Source organism: Pleurodeles waltl, chromosome 2_1 (assembly GCF_031143425.1).
Source record: "Pleurodeles waltl isolate 20211129_DDA chromosome 2_1, aPleWal1.hap1.20221129, whole genome shotgun sequence".
Lineage (NCBI taxonomy): Eukaryota > Metazoa > Chordata > Amphibia > Caudata > Salamandridae > Pleurodeles > Pleurodeles waltl.
Genome location: NC_090438.1, coordinates 833683075 through 833700960, shown reverse-complemented (window position 1 = coordinate 833700960; position 17886 = coordinate 833683075). Strand labels below are relative to the sequence as shown.

Below are 17886 nucleotides of genomic sequence, written 5' to 3'. Positions count from 1 at the left end.
GAGCGGCTTGGTAATAAACACTGCTAAAAACAAGTACATGACCATCAAACAACATAAATCATTAAAAGGGAGGATGGTTTTGGGAGGAACTGAGCTCGAGAAAGTAGACGCCTTTGAATATCTAGGAATCAGACTGTCCTCAAAAATGTCATGGAAAACGCACAAGGAAAAAGTTTCCCAAAAACCTAAACAAATTGGGGCCCCATACTAAAAGAACATTGTGCATCATTCAGTAAGCCCATTGCTCCAGCTTTGTGGCTCCATGATGCTAAGGCAGTGGGTTCTGCCATTTATGGTACAGAGCTCTGGGGTTTTCACAACTTAATGGACATGGCCAGAAATGAAAAAGAGTTCCTGAGAAATCTAGTTGTGCTCCCAGCTAGCTCCCAAGCATGCCCACTTAAACTTGATATGTGAAGAAGATTGATCTTAGCAAGCAAAAATTAGACCGGTTTTGTTTTGGAGGCAGTTGAGAGCTACACACAACTAGCACTGTATACTGACGTTCTGCAAGAGAGATACCGGTGCTGGATAGATTCCACAAAATAGAGTGGCTTAATAAATCAACAAATTGCAAAGACTGACAACGTCTAGTTCTACTTCACTTTATGCATTACCCATCCTGTGTATGGCCACTACATGGACTGGACATTGCTCTCAGGTAGGTTTCGGTGAGGATCACAAACTGCAATACCAATCAGCTTCAGACCTTCAGCGCATCAGCTAATCAAAACAATTGCAGGGCCATGTACATTAACACATGATCCATTCAGGGCCGCCAGCATGAGCAAAGGTGGCAACCACATGGTGACTAACCATGTGATCATGGTACAGGAAAGACTGCCAGAGTTAGCCTAAGCAGAGTAGCTGAAGTGCAAGACTACAGGAATCTAAGTGGAAGGGCATGGGTAAAGTGCAGGCACAGATGAGAGCTGCAGTCAGAGTGGGAGCGGAGGCAAAATAGTGCTTCTCTGAGATGGAGAAGCAATTCATATGCTGCAATGGGTAGACGTCTGTATCTGAGTTTTTTGTCCGTTTGTTTACATCCTTCAATGGCAGTGATCTCTGGCAGATGAGACCACGAATGGGAGCATATGGCCTTTTGGACATGCATGGTGTTTTATCTAGCATACTATTGGTCACACCTTGCAAATGACAGCTCTGGGATATTTGTGGTGCTTTGACATATTTGGACATGCAAGATCTTGTGAGGCATGCCACCGTGATGGCCTTTTCTACTATACTGCTCACATTCTTAGAATTATGTTCACCTGCACTGACACAGTGGTGGACATTCTACAGCGTTACAGCACTTGCTGCACCCATTTACAGTGAAAGACTTTTTGAAATATTATTCGAATTCATCCTAATGACTGCATTTATCATGATGCTTTGGGGCTATTCGAGCTAAAATGTAAGACAGGGTGCTCCCTTTTTGGATTGTGTATTTAACGGCTCCCGTGAGCCTTTGAGCTGACAAGCTCTGCTGTAGCACCTGTGCGCCTACTGAGTGGTACAAAAACCTGAGAATACGTTTAGGTGGCATTTCAAGCAACCCCGTCTGACACACTTTGCTCTCTGCTGATGACAGCCGAAAGCCAGAAACACGTGTCCGGGGATACGGCATTTGCCGCACTAACTTATGGTGACAAACTTTCTACAACGTTACAGCACTTGCTGCACCCATTTATGGTGAAAGACTTTTTGAAATATTATTCGAATTCATCCTAATGACTGCATTTATCATGATGCTTTGGGGCTATTCGAGCTAAAATGTAAGACAGGGTGCTCCCTTTTTGGATTGGACATTCTAGGCACACTGTGAGCAATTTTGGTCTAACTGTGGCTACTCCACCGTAGTAATAGTAAAACCTAGTATAATGGTGGACATACTTGACATATTGTGAGAACGGGAGTATAGAATTTAATAAAATATCTACATGTCCATGGGACAGGTTGCTTCATAAATCTACTTGTCCTGTAAAAAAAAAATCTACTTGTCCCTCTGATGCCAGGTAGTGTGGTGACAAATTACGGCAGCAATCTCATACTAGAGCTCTGATAATAGCCTCTCCGATTATGCCACGGCTCGTACTACAGTAGGGCTTGAATACTAGCAATTTCATTATTTTGTCACCTTTCCGCAGATCTACGTCCTGGGGCCAGGGTGCAGTGAACAATACTTCCAAGGCTGGGATGCCTTTTTTAATCTGTGAAAAACCTATTAACTTGCATATTGTAAGGGTTTTCACCAGCTCTTTTCTAATCAATTTCTATATTGAGAAAGGTTGGAAATTTACTCCTGACAAGTGTCAGAAGTAAAACTTCTTTCAGAATTGGGAAAAAAGTGGTTAATTGGAAAATTAAATTGTAAACGTTCAACAGATATTTGCATGAGCAAATCTACACCTGCATATTTGCTTGTGCCAAAATTCAGTTCACAAATATTTCCTAGGACTACGATTTCCTGGTCTACTTCTGTAAATTCATGAACTACACAACTCTGCACTAATGCAAAGACATACAATGGATACACTTTTGTGATCTTCTTTAATAATTGGGCCTCTAGGTGGCCACGGGCGTCAAGATGGCGGTCGCACTCTAAGAGTGCTCCGGACCCCTCCGTCATCCGCCTGATACCGACCGCCGTTCCTGCACCCCGCCGACCCTTCTCACCTGGGCCCCATCTGCGTGAGGGCCCGCTGCAGCGGTGGGGGAGAGACGCCCTTGTTTGGGCCATGACGGAGTCAGCTGCAGAGGTTGGCTAGGTGAGGCCAGCGCCGGCGACCTGCTTGGGGCCGGCTGGAAAGGACGGGATCCCCACGGAGCAGCGGTAACTGCTGGGGCGCTGCGCAACAGTAAGCGGCAGCGCCCTGCGGTGGTAGGGGCGCCCCAGACCCCGTTGATGGACCATGCCGCATTCCGCGGCGGCCCCAGTAAAAAGACCCTCCCCCCGGCGTCCCCGGCCTGAGGCGACGGTCCATCCTGCCGACTGGAGGCACGGCGGAGACAGTGCGGGTACCGGTGGCTGGTGGCAGGCACACAGGAGATCGCCGTCCCGGGCAGAGGTGGAGCCAGGTGCACGGAACATCGCCGGAGTGGTACGGCAGAGCCGTGCGAGGCTCAGGGGTCAGTGGCTGCCCCTCCTGAGAGCACAGGACCCCCGCTGTGACGAGGGCGGCCCAGGAATTCCTTGTGGGGCCTGATCCTGGTGTGCGTGGACTCCCGAGGACGGTGTGGCCCAAAACTGTCTGCCCTGCCCCTGGAGGAAGACTGGGGGGTTACGAATAGCCAAACAGGGAGCAAACACCCCCGGTGCGAGACACGTGGAACGGCTGGTGGAGCGAAGGAGAAGCCCCCAGGTGGGGTGAGAATGGACCTATAGGGGTAAGCGGTGGCGGTGAAGAGACCCACTGAGACAGCAGCAGCAAGCATCGAGACCCGTGGCGGGGAGCAGACAACCCAGAGGTGCCCTGATCTAGCCACAGATTAGCAGCAGGTGTGGGGAAAGATAGGGCCAGCAAGCAGCCTCCCGCGTCGCAGCAACATATCAACCAGTTCACCAGGCAGTCTGCATCGCAAACAGTAGACGTACCTGTGTCAGAGACCACCGCAGCGGAAGGGGTCACCACGATCCTACAAGCCATCACGTCCTCACAGCTGGCGATCGAGACCAAGGTTGGTGAGGTGCGGGAAGATGTGGGCCTGCTGCGACAAGACCTGCGAACAGCAGTGGGATGCATCACGGAGATAGAAGGCCGAGTCTCCCAGGCAGAAGACGACCTTGCGGATCTCAAGGCTAAAGTCGCTCGGCTACAGACTCGCACCAGGGAAATCCACCATAGAGCAGAGGATGCAGAAAACCGCAACAGACGTAACAACCTACGTTTCGTGGGATTTCCAGAGGGCGCAGAGGAAAATAACGCAATAGATTTTCTGGAGGGCTGGATAAAGTCATGGGTCCCTGCTCAGAAACTCTCCCTTTGATTTGCGATCGAACGAGCACACAGGGCCCTGTTGTCCCAGCCCCCCCCCCCCCCCGGCGGACCTCGGCAGCCGATGATTGCTCACCTCCTTAACTTCAAAGGCCGAGACGGAATCCTGAGGGAGGCCTGATCCCAACCGGACCTCCGCTGGGACAATAACAGGATCCTTATTTTTCCAGACTACACTCGCGAAGTGCAAGCTAGACGCCGCTCATACGAAGGAGTGAAGCAGAAACTTAGAGCGCTGCAACTGACTTATATGCTCCTCTTCCCAGCACGCCTTAAGGTTCTCATGGACGGGAAGGCTTTCTTTTTTGACTCGCCAGAGACCGCATGGGACTGGCTAACGGCAGAGAATCGAGTGAGACCAGGAGAGGGCCACCCGGTGTCGGACCCCGGTGGCCCCCTGGGACCACGGGGAGGGCACAGACGTACCCGTTCCTGCCAGAGGAGGCAGAGCGGGTCGGGCGGCACTCCCGAGGCAGAGAGACAACTGAGCCTGGGTCCCCCTGGGGATAATAATACGCCAAGCGACCCTGACCAGGAAAACCTAGACGGGACTCCTGAGAATGAGCGTCTTAGCCAGTCCCCCCTGCTCCCTTGAACTTGGCCTGCGGTTGCGTGGTGGTGCGGGGGGACCGGGCTGGAGACATGTTCTCGGGTGTGGGGTGCGGAGCGGCAAGGAGCCAGATTGCAGAACTCCGACTTAAAGGAGGGGTCCACCACTCCAAATTTGCAGTTGACACGTTGTGGGCGCAGTTTAGGGCGACAGATGCTTCTGGGCTAGAAGTATGGGGTGAGGGGTTGTTGGGGGGGGTCATGGGGGAACAGTTGACTACAGTTGTTTACTATGGGGTTTATGTTGTGTTTTCTTGCCTTTGTTAAGTTGGTCGTGGAGGAACACCCAGACAGGCACACTTCACTCAGTACTATCTTCACCATGCACAAACTAGCGCAGGCTAATCGAGTCCTCTCCTGGAATATCAATGGGCTCCTTGATAAAATTAAAAAATCAGCAGTGTTCTCCTTTGTCCGTCGTTTTACCCCATCCATAATCTTGCTACAGGAGACCCACCTCCTGGGTATCAAATGCCCCATGCTCATGAGAGGGGGCTATGACAAAGTCTATGATGCAGGGTTCACTAGGGGTTCGAGAGGCACAGCTGTTGCATCGCTCCCTGCCCATGGTGGTGACGGCCAACCAGTCTGATGCACAGGGCCGATACGTGGTGGTCACTGGACTTCTTGGGGGCAACCCATCAATATACTCAGTATCTATGCCCCTCAGGCGCGCAGGGGCGGCTCCCCGCACAAATTTGAAACGTGGTGACTGGACTCCCCCCGGGCCTAACCATAATAGGGGGAGACTTTAATTCTGTTCTTCACCCCGAAATAGATACTGCTGGACCCACATCCTCGAAGCAAAAACAACAAGTGATGGACGGAATGCTGAACATTGTCAAACATTCACCCCCAGTACAGTGATCTGGGCCTAAATCCATCGGTTTTTTTGCTGCCCATGCCATTCCAGTTTGGACCCAGCCATATGCAAATCAGTCTTGACCCTGTTCCCCATGGGAACAGTCCAGCCCGAACTGCTAGGCCAGGTCTTCCCTGGACTGGAAACAAGCATCCTGGGACCGGTTTCGGGGTTTCACCCCTCATCAGCCAGGCTAGCTTGAATCCAGTGGCATAGGAAGCACGGGACCCACGTCTGGGCATACCCTTCCCACTTAGGGCGACAAAGCAAAAACAACAAGTGATGGACGGAATGCTGAACATTGTCAAACATTCACCCCCAGTACAGTGATCTGGGCCTAAATCCATCGTTTTTTTGCTGCCCATGCCATTCCAGTTTGGACCCAGCCATATGCAAATCAGTCTTGACCCTGTTCCCCATGGGAACAGTCCAGCCCGAACTGCTAGGCCAGGTCTTCAATGGACTGGAAACAAGCATCCTGGGACCGGTTTCGGGGTTTCACCCCTCATCAGCCAGGCTAGCTTGAATCCAGTGGCATGGGAAGCACGGGACCCACGTCTGGGCATACCCTTCCCACTTAGGGTGACAAAGCAAAAACAACAAGTGATGGACGGAATGCTGAACATTGTCAAACATTCACCCCCAGTACAGTGATCTGGGCCTAAATCCATCGTTTTTTTGCTGCCCATGCCATTCCAGTTTGGACCCAGCCATATGCAAATCAGTCTTGACCCTGTTCCCCATGGGAACAGTCCAGCCCGAACTGCTAGGCCAGGTCTTCCCTGGACTGGAAACAAGCATCCTGGGACCGGTTTCGGGGTTTCACCCCTCATCAGCCAGGCTAGCTTGAATCCAGTGGCATGGGAAGCACGGGACCCACGGGCCGGGCCTTTGGGGCGACTGTGCTGTGTAAATGCGTTGACAGCTTAGGTCTCTGTGACGCGTGGCGGACTTGGCACCCCCATCGACGGCAGTACACTCACACCTCCGCAGCACACCACACCCACGCCAGAATAGATCTCTTCCTCCTGCCGGCCCTCGATGTTCCCCGAGTTTCAGGAGTAGAGATCCTTCCTCGGGGGTTTCAGATTACGCGCCAATACTCCTTCGTTTCAACGAAGTAGAAGCGGCCAGACGCCCGATGTGGCGGCTCAATGTCTGGTACTTGCAGGACGCCGACTACACCCAAGCTCTCCGGGAACATATTTCAGACTACTTTGCCTTTAATCTTGGATCCGTATCCTCCCCAGGTATGATCTGGGGGGCCTGCAAGGCCACACTCAGGGGACACGCTAAACATCTCTGAGTGTGAGAACGTGCTTGCCTTCAGAAACTATCAGCCCTGGAGGCCAGAGCTGTGCGCTTAGAGAGCCAGCTTAACGACACCATATCTCTATCGGAAACGCAGCAATTTACCCCTAGTGAGGGAAGATATTCGACACACTACCATGGAGGCAGCTAAACACCTGTGGCGTGCGTCAGTAGCCCGCGGGACAAAAACGGCAAGCTTCTCTATTGGCTCGCCACTCGACCAATGGCGAACACAATTGTGCCGAAGGTCGTCGATGATTCCGGCGCCATCTCCCGGACCCCATACGAGATAGCGCAGAGCTTTGCCACTTACTACAGGAAGATCTATGAGGAGCGGCCCAGGCCCCGGGTTGAGAGAGATGCCCCCTTGCTGCAAGAGGTGTCCTTTCCAGTGATTTTGGCAAAGGAAAGGCAAGACCTTGACGGGGCTCTGGACCTGCAGGAGGTCGAGGAAGCCGTTTCGGGGCTGGCTGCCGGGAGGACGCCGGGCCCCGACGGTTTCCCAGCAGAGCTCGACCAAAAGTTTTGTGATATCCTTACCCCCAACCTGCTTACCATGTTCGAAGAGGCCGAAAGAAAGGGGTGTCTCCCCCCTGATTTGGATCTGGCAACTATAGTGGTGATCCCGAAGACCAGCCCCCCCTCGCAGTGCTGTGCGGCTTACCACCCTATCTCGCTGCTTAATACCGAACTGAAAATTCTATTTATCATCCTCGCTACTAGGATGAAAAAGACTCATTGATCCATCCGGATCAATGCGGCTTCAAGCCGACTAGGAGTACCAGACACTGTATAAGGTGATTACATGTGGCCCTGGCCAACCGGAACCTGCTGGCGCTTCTCCTCCTGGACTTCGAATAAGAAGGCCTTTGATACAGTGGACTGGACCTACCTTCAGCAAGTGATATTAAAAGTCGGACTCGGGCCATGATTTCAAGCACTAGTACGACTCCTACACTCCAATCCAACGGCCCGGGTGCAAGTGAACGGGGTGATGTCCGACCCGTTCCCTATTCGTCAGGGCACACGTCAGGGATGTCCCCTATCCCCGCTCCTGTTCACCTTGGCGATGGAGCTGCTGGCGAAGCTCATCAGAGCAGACCGGGCATTCGTCGGAATGGCCTGCTTAGTGGCCAAGAGGGACATTGCTGCAGGCTGGAAATCAGAGACAGCTCCAGCTGTGGGAAGGTGGCGCAGGGGAGTGGACTGGTGCGCTCAACAAGAAAAGCTTTTGTATGAAGCGAGGGGCTGTCCCCCTAAACAATAAGGTGTGGGGGAAATGGATGTGGACCAGGGGAGGTGACGATACCGATATGCGGTAATGTAGACTTGTCAAACGCGCTGTCTTGATTCCTTACAAGTGCATTTCGACCAAGAGACTTTGCTATGTTATGTGCAATTGTCTGACATGATGCCTGGTTTATGCGACTCCTCTGCAACCTGTTGGGCTTTATGTTGTTGCTATATGGAGGAGCCAAAATGGCGGCCGGGAAGGACGCCTAATATGTGAGCTCCGTCCCGGGCTCGCTGTAAATGTTGTTGCTATATAACCTCAATAAAAAAAATTATTAAAAAATAAATAAAAAATTGGGCCCCTAATTAGGTCTGGTGTTAACCAAGACCTTTTGTTTATTAAAACTATGTCTCTGTCTATCGGCTGGCTTCACTGTGACTGATCCTACTTACAGAACCTGCTCCTACTCAGAATTTGGATACACTCACACGTGACAAGTTCCATGCTCTATAAATTCTGATCATTGTGATGTAACATGAATATGCTCTTTCACAAGAAGCATACCGACACACAAGTAGTTTTGTTCAGTGCCAGGAACTACTTTGGCAATGTGTGCTAATTTGCCTATCGTTAATATTTGTTACAATGGTGAGGGCCCAGCAGCTCCCACAACAAAGTTTTACAAAAGCCATGTCAAAACAGACATGCATTGACAAAACCAAAAGACTGACCACCAATGGACTTTCTGGCTTTGCAATGCTTGTTTATATTCGTGTTTTCCATAATCTTGTTGAAACTAGTTACAGTGACTTTCCATTATGAATTTTTTGGAATGCATAAACACATGTTACTAAATGAAGTTTCAAAGAAATGGTACCCAAATTTCACAGTAGTTTAGCAAAATGCCCCCGTTGCATTTTTAGGGGACATTTAATTTTGAAAGCAAAAAAATCAATCTTGCAATCAAGCTTCTGCAAAAAAATGCATTTAGTCAGAGTGTTCTGGGAGCATTATAGGTTGCCTCATATTTTAAACTTTGCAAATGTGTACACTTTTTTTTTTTTTTTACTGGAACCACTGACAGCAGTGCAGTCCGCACTTACAACATTAATTTAGAGAGGTCAGCTCAATAATAAAGGCTTTGCATTAACGAACCTTAAATATAATTTCAAACAGCATTAAAATATGGGCATGTTATCTCAACTGCAGACAATTGCTTTCCCTGCTCTTTAATGTGGTACTGTAAACTGAAAGTCAAAGGGTATGTGCTTCAAAATAAACTTTAAATCTTGTTGTCCTTGACCCCAAACAATATGTCCTGGGTGTCTGGCTACAGGAATTCCACATCACTGTGAGAACCACATTATTCTACCGGAGAGGGCTTTTGACTATTCTAGCTATTCTATGGCCTGAGGGCACTGAAGAATTAACCACCTGACATTAAGAAAATCATGTAAACATCTCCACTGTTGTTCATTCTGTACATCTGGCTGGGGACAGGTAAGCAGGTGGCAAACTCCAAGAGATGTTTCAGTCTGTAGTTTGATATAGATATAGATGCGCTGAGAATTGTAAGCAGATGTTTGGGAATCCAGTGTGCTTTCAAAAGAAGAAAACTAGCATTTTGAGGAAAACTGCCCACTTTGGACTAGGCTCTTCCTAGATTCTCCATAATAAGAACTGATTTTATTACCTGGCACAGAGGCTCTTAATATGCTATATTTTCTTGCATCTATTCCAATAGCAGCCAAGAAAAAACTACAACTCCCAGCATTCCCAGCTGAAGAATTACAAAAAGCTGTTATAAAGCGAGACCGACCAATCATCATAAAGTACTACGATAAATGACTGGACTAGGAGCAACAAGTCCTCTTTTCTTGCTGCTCGCTGTCAAGATAAGTACCATATTTTTCTCGTCTATCGGTATAGTTATATAAAGTGTTTTATGATATAAATATTTGTTTTTGGGCTGTTAAGGTTTATTTTTTTGTTAGCGTTTCGCTTACCGATTAGGCTCATTATTTCCTCTTCTTGAACGTGACGTTCTCAGAATAACGCTGTTGGTTGACAGTGCGTGCTCCGCTAGCCCTCATTCTTTGATAACGGTGCCTGCGAATCAGCGGATGCAGCGACAGCGTTATCTGAGTGAGGAGAACAGTGTCTCCTCTTCTATACCACCTTCCTTGCAGTATTTGGCTTCAATACCGTTCAGAGTCGGAACGGGTTCCTTCTCTGTCTGTTCCGGTTGATAGACACGCCCTCTTTTTTTTTTTTCCAAGTCAGGATCGCCTCCTCCTTTTTGTGTTTCTTTGGAAGCTAACCCTTTCCACAAAGGATTAGTTTCCTCTCAGATTTGCTGTTAACCATTTGGTGCCCTCATCCTTAATTTATTCATTTGTTAATAATGTATTACAATGGAATTTTGTCTGAGGAAGAAGACCAATTATTTAAAGATAATTTGGATTCTTTTATTAAGGATTCTGCCCAGAAAGCCATTTCAAATTCTATGACTGATTTTTCCAAATCATTTGAGGCTTCTGTTAAAAAATTTAGCCCATAGATTCCTCTGCTACTGGTTCCAAAAAGGCCAAAAAACAGATGGCAGATAATTCATGTTCGAATAATGACACTCCTTCTCTACTTGCTTTCTGAACCTGGCACTTCCAGTAACCCAAAGTTTCCTTCTCACATAACTCAATTGGGAGATACGGATGATATGGGTGATTCTGACGTGGATAAGGATGATCCGGACAGAATGATCTGGACAGGGCCTGTGGAGAAGAGGTGAAAAACTTCTGCTATTGAATTGGGAGAGTCTTCACAGCCTTCAAAGTCTAATAGCAATGTGGCTGAAGCTATTTTGGATTTTTCAGGTCAACCGATGTTTGATCCTGCGTTTATACGTCACCTGAACTCCACTGAGTGGTCTCCTTGTGAGCTTGTTGACACTTAGGTTTCAAATAAATTAAGGCAACCTCTGGAAAAATGATCACTCAATGGATTACGATCTGAGTGTCCTAGACCGACTGTGTCTAACAATATCACTGCCACTCTGTCAATTGATCCTAGTATGATTATGTTCTTTACTAAATTTGTCAAAGTCCCCAAAAAAGGGGTAGATAGAGCCTGGACCAATTACCAAGACAGATTGTTGGATCTTTCTGGTCCTCTCACAAGAATTTTAGATTTAACCAAAGAGGCTAGGATTGAGGACACCAAAGTCGACCCTATCATTTTGTCCACTTGGGCTCAGAGAGCGAACTGCATTTTAGGTAATGCTAATGCGGCTATGGCGCAAGAAAGATGCAAAAGCTTACTTCTGAAGATCGACCCTAAGTTAAGCAATTTAGCTTCAAAAGAGATGGGTCATGAAGCTAACGGTTTACTTTTTGGAGACTCCTTTATAAAAGAACTTAGCAAGTATGTGGCCACTTTTACGTTCATTGACAAAGCTCAGACTTCTTTACAAAAAACTTTCAACAATCGGGTTTTGGCAGGGCCCGCTTTGTCGGCCGATTTGTCCCAAGAGGTGAGGTCAATCAGACCAGAGTCTCCTTCGGATCCCAGCAAGACTTTAAACCACAGTTTTATCCACAGAGGAATAGACCTTTCAAACATCGTGGATACAGAGCCAGAGGATTCCAAAATTCAGGTAAGAGATCCGTGTTCTGGCCCGTTGTTAGTAGGGGGCCAGACAAGCTTATTTCTACCAATTAGGCAAAAGATAACATCAGATCCGTGGGTTTTGCAAACTGCAACTGGTTATTGTATAGTTCTCTATGAGACTTCAGTGCAAGAGTTTCTACCAAAACCCCTCTTCTTTTCCAAAGAACAAGAAATTCTTCACAAACAGGAGATCCAATCCCTCCTTCACAAACAAGCAATACAAACATGTTCTCCTCATCCTCTAGGTTTTGTAAGTACCTTGTTATTAATTCGAAAGAAAAACAAAAAAATTCATCCAGTGATAAATCTAAAGTCATTCAACAATTATGTAGTGTATCATCATTTCAAGATGGAAACTATTCTACATCTCAGGGATTCGTTTTTGTAGAAAAAGATTGGATGGTTCGTCTAGATCTTCAAGACGCAGATCTTTCAATGCCGATCCATCATTCTTTCAGGACATTTCTTCAGTTTCAATGGAAAGACACGTTTTATCGATCCAAAAGCTTTCCCTTTGGTCTGTCTTCAGCTCCTTGGTGCTTTACCAAGGTTCTGAAACCAGTCATAACTCTCATGAGAGCTCAAGAGATCAGATTATTAGCTTATCTGGACGACTTTCTGATTTTACATCAAGACAAGTCGATCCTGATAGAACAACTTTCACGTTTCGTGTCCCTCCTGCAGAGTTTGGGAATTATCGTCAACAAAGAAAAATCGGATCTCAACCCTTCTCGTCAGGTAAGAGTTTCTGGTGTTCATAATAGATTCAGACAATTCAATTCTCCAGCTTCCGGAAGACAAGATTTTTTCATATTAAGAAAGAAATTGTCAAAATTTGAACCAATCAAAGCTAACACTCAGAATACTAGCGCACATATTAGGACTTCTAGCTTCTTCCATCCAGGCTATTTTTCCAGGTCGTCTTCATTCCCGAGCATTTCAATGATTAAAAATCCAACATCTTTGGAAAGGTCGCAGTTACGGAGACCTTTTCACATTAGATCAAGACTCTCACGTCGAGCTCCTGTGATGGCTAGATCATCTGGAAGCATGGAACGGGAGAACAATTTCCTCTACAGCACCAGAACTTGCATAAGAATCCGAAGCAATTCAGACTGGTTGGGACGCAAGACGTGGTCAGTTCTCGACTTGAGGCGTATGTCAAAAGAGGAGTTGTTAATGCACATAAACTGTTTAGAGATTCTTGCAGGTTCCTTTGGGATCCAAATTTTTGCCAAAGACGAGGTAAGTTGTTCCATACTTCTTCGAATGGACAACCCATCAGCAGTTCGATATATAAATCATTTGGGAGGCACAAAATCCAAACCTTAGGCCGAACTAGCCAATAGTCTTTGGGAATTTTGTCTTCAGAATCAGATATCTCTTCAAGCAGAATATATTCCAGGAAACATGAATACGATAGCAGACTGGTGCTCCAGGTATCTTTGAGACTCCAGCAAGTGGTATCTTCATCCTTCAATTTTTTTTTTTAAACTTTTCTTCCAGATTCAGTCCCTTCTCAGTGGACCTTTTCACTTTATGCTTGAATACCCAAATTCCTTTTTCTTTTTTTTAAACAGTTGGAGACGAGATCCGAAAGCTTTAGCTACTGATGCCTTTCTTCAAGACTGATCCAGCCAGATAAATTATGCCTTTCCTCCCTTCATTATGACATCCCAAGTTTTGGCTCAGATCAGACGTCAATCTGCAAAGGTGTTATTGATCACCCCATTCTGTCAGGGTCAACCTTGGTTCCCGTCAGCTCTGGAGTTATCAATAGATTATCCAGTACTTCTACCTCAATTTCCTTCCCTACTTTGAGATCCCAATGGTGTTCCTCACAATCTAATCATCAACCAATCCCTATGACTAGTGGCTTGGATGGTTTCATTGTCTTCCTGGAGAATCCCAGGAATTTTGCAATAAGCCGCAAGCTTCATACAACAGGCCTGGGCTCCTGGAACATCTAAAGCATACAAATCAGCCTGGAAAGTGTGGGATAATTGGTTTTTGGACAGGGGTGCCTTTTCAGTGGATGTAATCCTGATTGCCACTTTCCTAGCTTCTTTGGCTTCAATTTCCTAGCTTCTCTGGCTTCACAAGGCAGAGCTTAAGGAACAGTTAATACATACAGATCAGCAATTTCAGCTGAACATGCTAGAGTCAATCGCAAACCTGTTGGTGAACACCCATTAATATGTTGTCTATTGACGTGAGTAAGATTACCAAACCTCCTTTACCAAAGTATAGTTCTATGTGGGATGTTAATGTAATTTTACAATTTTTTTTCTAAACCAACCAGTTAATTCTACTTTATCGTTAACATTTCTTTCTGCAAAATTAACTGTACTTTTATGTTTTAGTTCCGTTAAAACATATTTCAGATGTTGAAGTAATAGATGTCTCCTCGGTACAATACACTGTTTCAGGTGTTTTCTTTCAGGTTCACAGAAGGAAAAAAAAAAATTTGATTAGCGGTATTCTATCATTATTTGCCAGAACGTTCAAAATTATGTGTTGGAAGTTGTTTGAGAGAGTATATTTCAAGGACAAAAGATTTGAGAAAGTCATCAGAACCACATCTCTTTTAAAAACCTACATAACCCCTTCTCTTCAACTACTCTGGCCCGTTGGGTTAAATGGATTATGAATTTGGCAGGCATTGATATTACTATTTTTGGGGCCCATTCTACTTGAGGTGCTATGGCATCCAAAGCCTTTTGGGCTGGATTGAGCTTACCTGACATTCTCAAATTGGCTGATTGGTCAAATGTTTCAACTTCTATAACTTTTTATTGTAAACCTGTGTCTCGTGTTGCTGATTCTATAGTTACTATGCTTTGAACTAGCATAATAAGAGCCTCCATGCCTTGCAATAAAATTGAGATTTTCTTAGCTTTCAGTGAAGAAAGTCTTGATTTTATTAAAGTCACGGAGGTGCGTATTATCCCTCCACATCTGTTAATCCTCCCTTTCGTTTGTTTAAAGGTACAGCTGTTGCGTCTAACCAGACGCCTTAGAAAGGAGCTTCAACCTTGCCTTCCTCAATATGCTGGTCCTGTTTCTTCTGCTTCCAATGTCACGTATATGAAGATGCACAAGGATGGGGTCATTTCCCCAAACTTCAGTTTTAAGACTTTAAAAGTTATTAGTTATTTTAAAAGCTTTTTTACTGCTCTTTTGGCTTATTCTATTGTTATCTTCATTTTTCCTTTGTTCAGAGTTTATTAACTGCTCAAGCAAGAAAAGAGGACTTGTTGCTCCCAGTCGAGTCATTTATAGTAGTACTTTATGATGATTGGTCGTTCTCTCTTCATAACAACTTTTTTGTAGTTCTCCAGCTGGGAATGCTGGGAGTTGTAGTTTTTTTTCTTGGCTGTTGGAATAAATGTAAGAAATGATAGAATAATACTCACCCTGTGTCTTTAATAAAATCAAGACTTTCTTTCACTGAAAGCTAAGAAAATCTCCATTATTGCTCTAATTAGTATAAGGGTATCTCTAAACACTACTAACTGTAAAAACTACCAGAATTGACAGTCACTTTCACTTCCCTAAAACAATCTTTTATAATAGACCCAATCCAGAATGTGATGTGTGTGTTGAAACCAGCCAGAAAGCGTGTTGGATAGTAAATTTGTTCAGTCAGATGCCATTTAACTGCAGAGTTATACAAAGCCTGTGCTTAGTGCCTTTATTGTCAATAACCAACATTCAGTGATCTGGAGGGTTTATAACTTCTCAATTAAGCCGATGGTAAATAGCCTTAATTATACTTATCATACTGTCATAAACAAGACAACCAGAATATCAATACGGGGTTGCCGGAAATTCAGCAATAGATGAACCAAAACTGCTTACCTTTAAACAACACAAAAACCAAATACCTGCACTTCACAGCTCCACAAAAAATTACTACAGTGAAAAATATGTAACAAAAATATTTCTATTAGGTACTTTGCAATCCCAATCAGAAAAATTAAAAACTCTGGGGGTAATAAGTAATGCCAATTTACTTATGAGTAATTATCTAGGCGCATTTCTCAAAATATCAAGAATACGTCCTTTTACTGCACAAAGGCATATTGCTATGTCAGAGAGGACACGACATGGTCTTTACTAATTTCTATTATGAAGAAAACTCACAAAATGTAACTATTTAAATATACAACAGATAAAGCACCATGGCACGAAACATACATATCGCTCATTCGGATCACCACTTTCTACCTGTTAATGCCATAAATAGGTGAATATCACTAACAAATATTCATAAAACTGTTCTATTCACAATTCAGATTGTAACCAATGATCACAAGACAAAAAGTCAGTCTGAAATGTAAAACGCATACGGGTAAGTGGAGGCTATACACTTCCATGCACGGAAACTTCAGTTAAGCACCGAATCATCTTCCCTCAGACACAAGAGAGTGCCATAATGAAACGTTTTGGCCCGTGTCCAATAGGAATCCACATTTCTTTGCTAACTTTACCAGACGACATTACTCTGCACTATTGAACTGCTGAAGCTTTAAGGCTTGGCTTCATTTGTATATGCAAGACAAGACAACCCCCTCCCCCACGCCACTCGTTACTTTTAGCAGTCTTATTTAGCAAGATCTTTGACACCAATCAAATTGCAAACTGAATGGAGTTACTGCCTTGTCTTACTGTAATCTTAAGTGTCTATATCAGATCAAGCCTTTTCTTTCAAAGTATGAACTGGAAAATGTTGCAGGGGCTGTTGTGGGTGTGAAACCCCACTAGTGCAGCATTGAATAGCGCAGTCTTTCTCAAAACCAACGTCACCGATTGAAGGGGGGGGCAAAATCAAACATAGGGAAGGATAGCTAGCACACAACTAAATACAAGGGACACCAGCTAAAAAAAAATATTGGAAAATGTACTATTTTATAGTGACGTCTATATTTATGCAACATATATAATTATGCCACCGAGGTATATATTTGCTGTAATTCTTGTGAATTAACCTAGCATAGCACTACTGGCAAACACTAACAAAATATAGCCTTTCTCTTGCTGAAACAGTATATTCACTTAAAAAGCATAACCTTGTTTAACACCCCAGCAAACGATTAACTATAAAAAGTATTAGGTCTGTACGTTTAAGTCTATGTTGTGGCATATTAGTAACATTATATATTACACACTGCAACATAGGTATAAAATATGGGTAAAAGATTTTCAGTTCGTAACAGAAAGAGGCTTTTAACAGCTCACCTCTACGAGGCAAGTAGAGGGGACTTTATAGAGAATTACGATACTCCAAGGGCAGCGATTAGCAATAATTTAATGATCCCCGATTTTGCCTATAAGTATTCTATAACTTTTCCCCCATAATTACTATCGAGAGACTTTTTAAACTTATTTCCTGTTGCTTTTAGCTTTACTTTTCTTATAAAGTCAGCCCCACAGGAGTGTTAATTCAAAGACGATAAGATGAGCTAAAGAAAGAGAAGCTAATCAATGCTCTTCGTCGCTGGGGGATCAACCACACATTCATAATACAACGCGTGCTGTACTTGTATTATCGCTTCCTGTGCGCTAGGGGCTGTAGATCCAGATATGCACGATACGTCTCTACAACGCACCCAGGTGCACAGTGTCAGAGCTTCAGAATACTTTAAAGAGTTTCCCCTATTAGTGAGTGCCAGTGGCTATCTATAAGGACACGACAGTAATGTTGAACACACCCAAGTAGCATTTGCGACTCCTCGTCTCCGTGCGCAGTGTTGCCGAGCCAACGTGTCCAGTTGTCAGGTGCCTGCAGCATCGTAGACAAGAGCCCCAGCGAAGTAGGGGTGCCCGTCGGCTGAACTGGAGCCAGCAACTTCGCCCCAGTAATCGCCCAAGCTCCATAAATCCCGCTCCCGGTTTAAGACTACCACAGATGTAAAAGAGGCAGAAACTGTACGAAGGGTGGCAAACCGTAGATAAAGTAGTCGCTTGATTAAATGGAGACATAGAAGAAGGACATTAGTGCCCAGAGTTCATCCGCTGCGACTTCCACAAACGTAAAGGCGGCGGCCATCTTGATGAAGTAGCGATTTGCATTTCTTGTTGGGCTCTAACATTAAAACTGAAACTTGTTTATTGTGTTTTTTTTTTTTTGTGCGAGGTCAAATGTAAACGGAAACTTGTTTTAATACCTGAACTTAACATCCACTAGTTTTCTGTTATATGAAAGA

General features: G+C 45.2%; 1 protein-coding gene across 1 annotated transcript in view; it reads right to left on the bottom strand.

The window, feature by feature from the left end:
- The window catches only part of MRS2 (magnesium transporter MRS2), a 134531-nt gene extending 116847 nt beyond the window's left edge, over positions 1 to 17684 (bottom strand). Inside the window, exon 1 of the mRNA XM_069218775.1 lies at positions 17392 to 17684. Within this exon, the coding sequence (XP_069074876.1) occupies positions 17392 to 17662 (271 nt within the window). The 5' untranslated portion in view covers positions 17663 to 17684. The remainder of the gene's footprint in view (positions 1 to 17391) is intronic.
- Between the last annotated feature and the right edge of the window lie 202 nt (positions 17685 to 17886).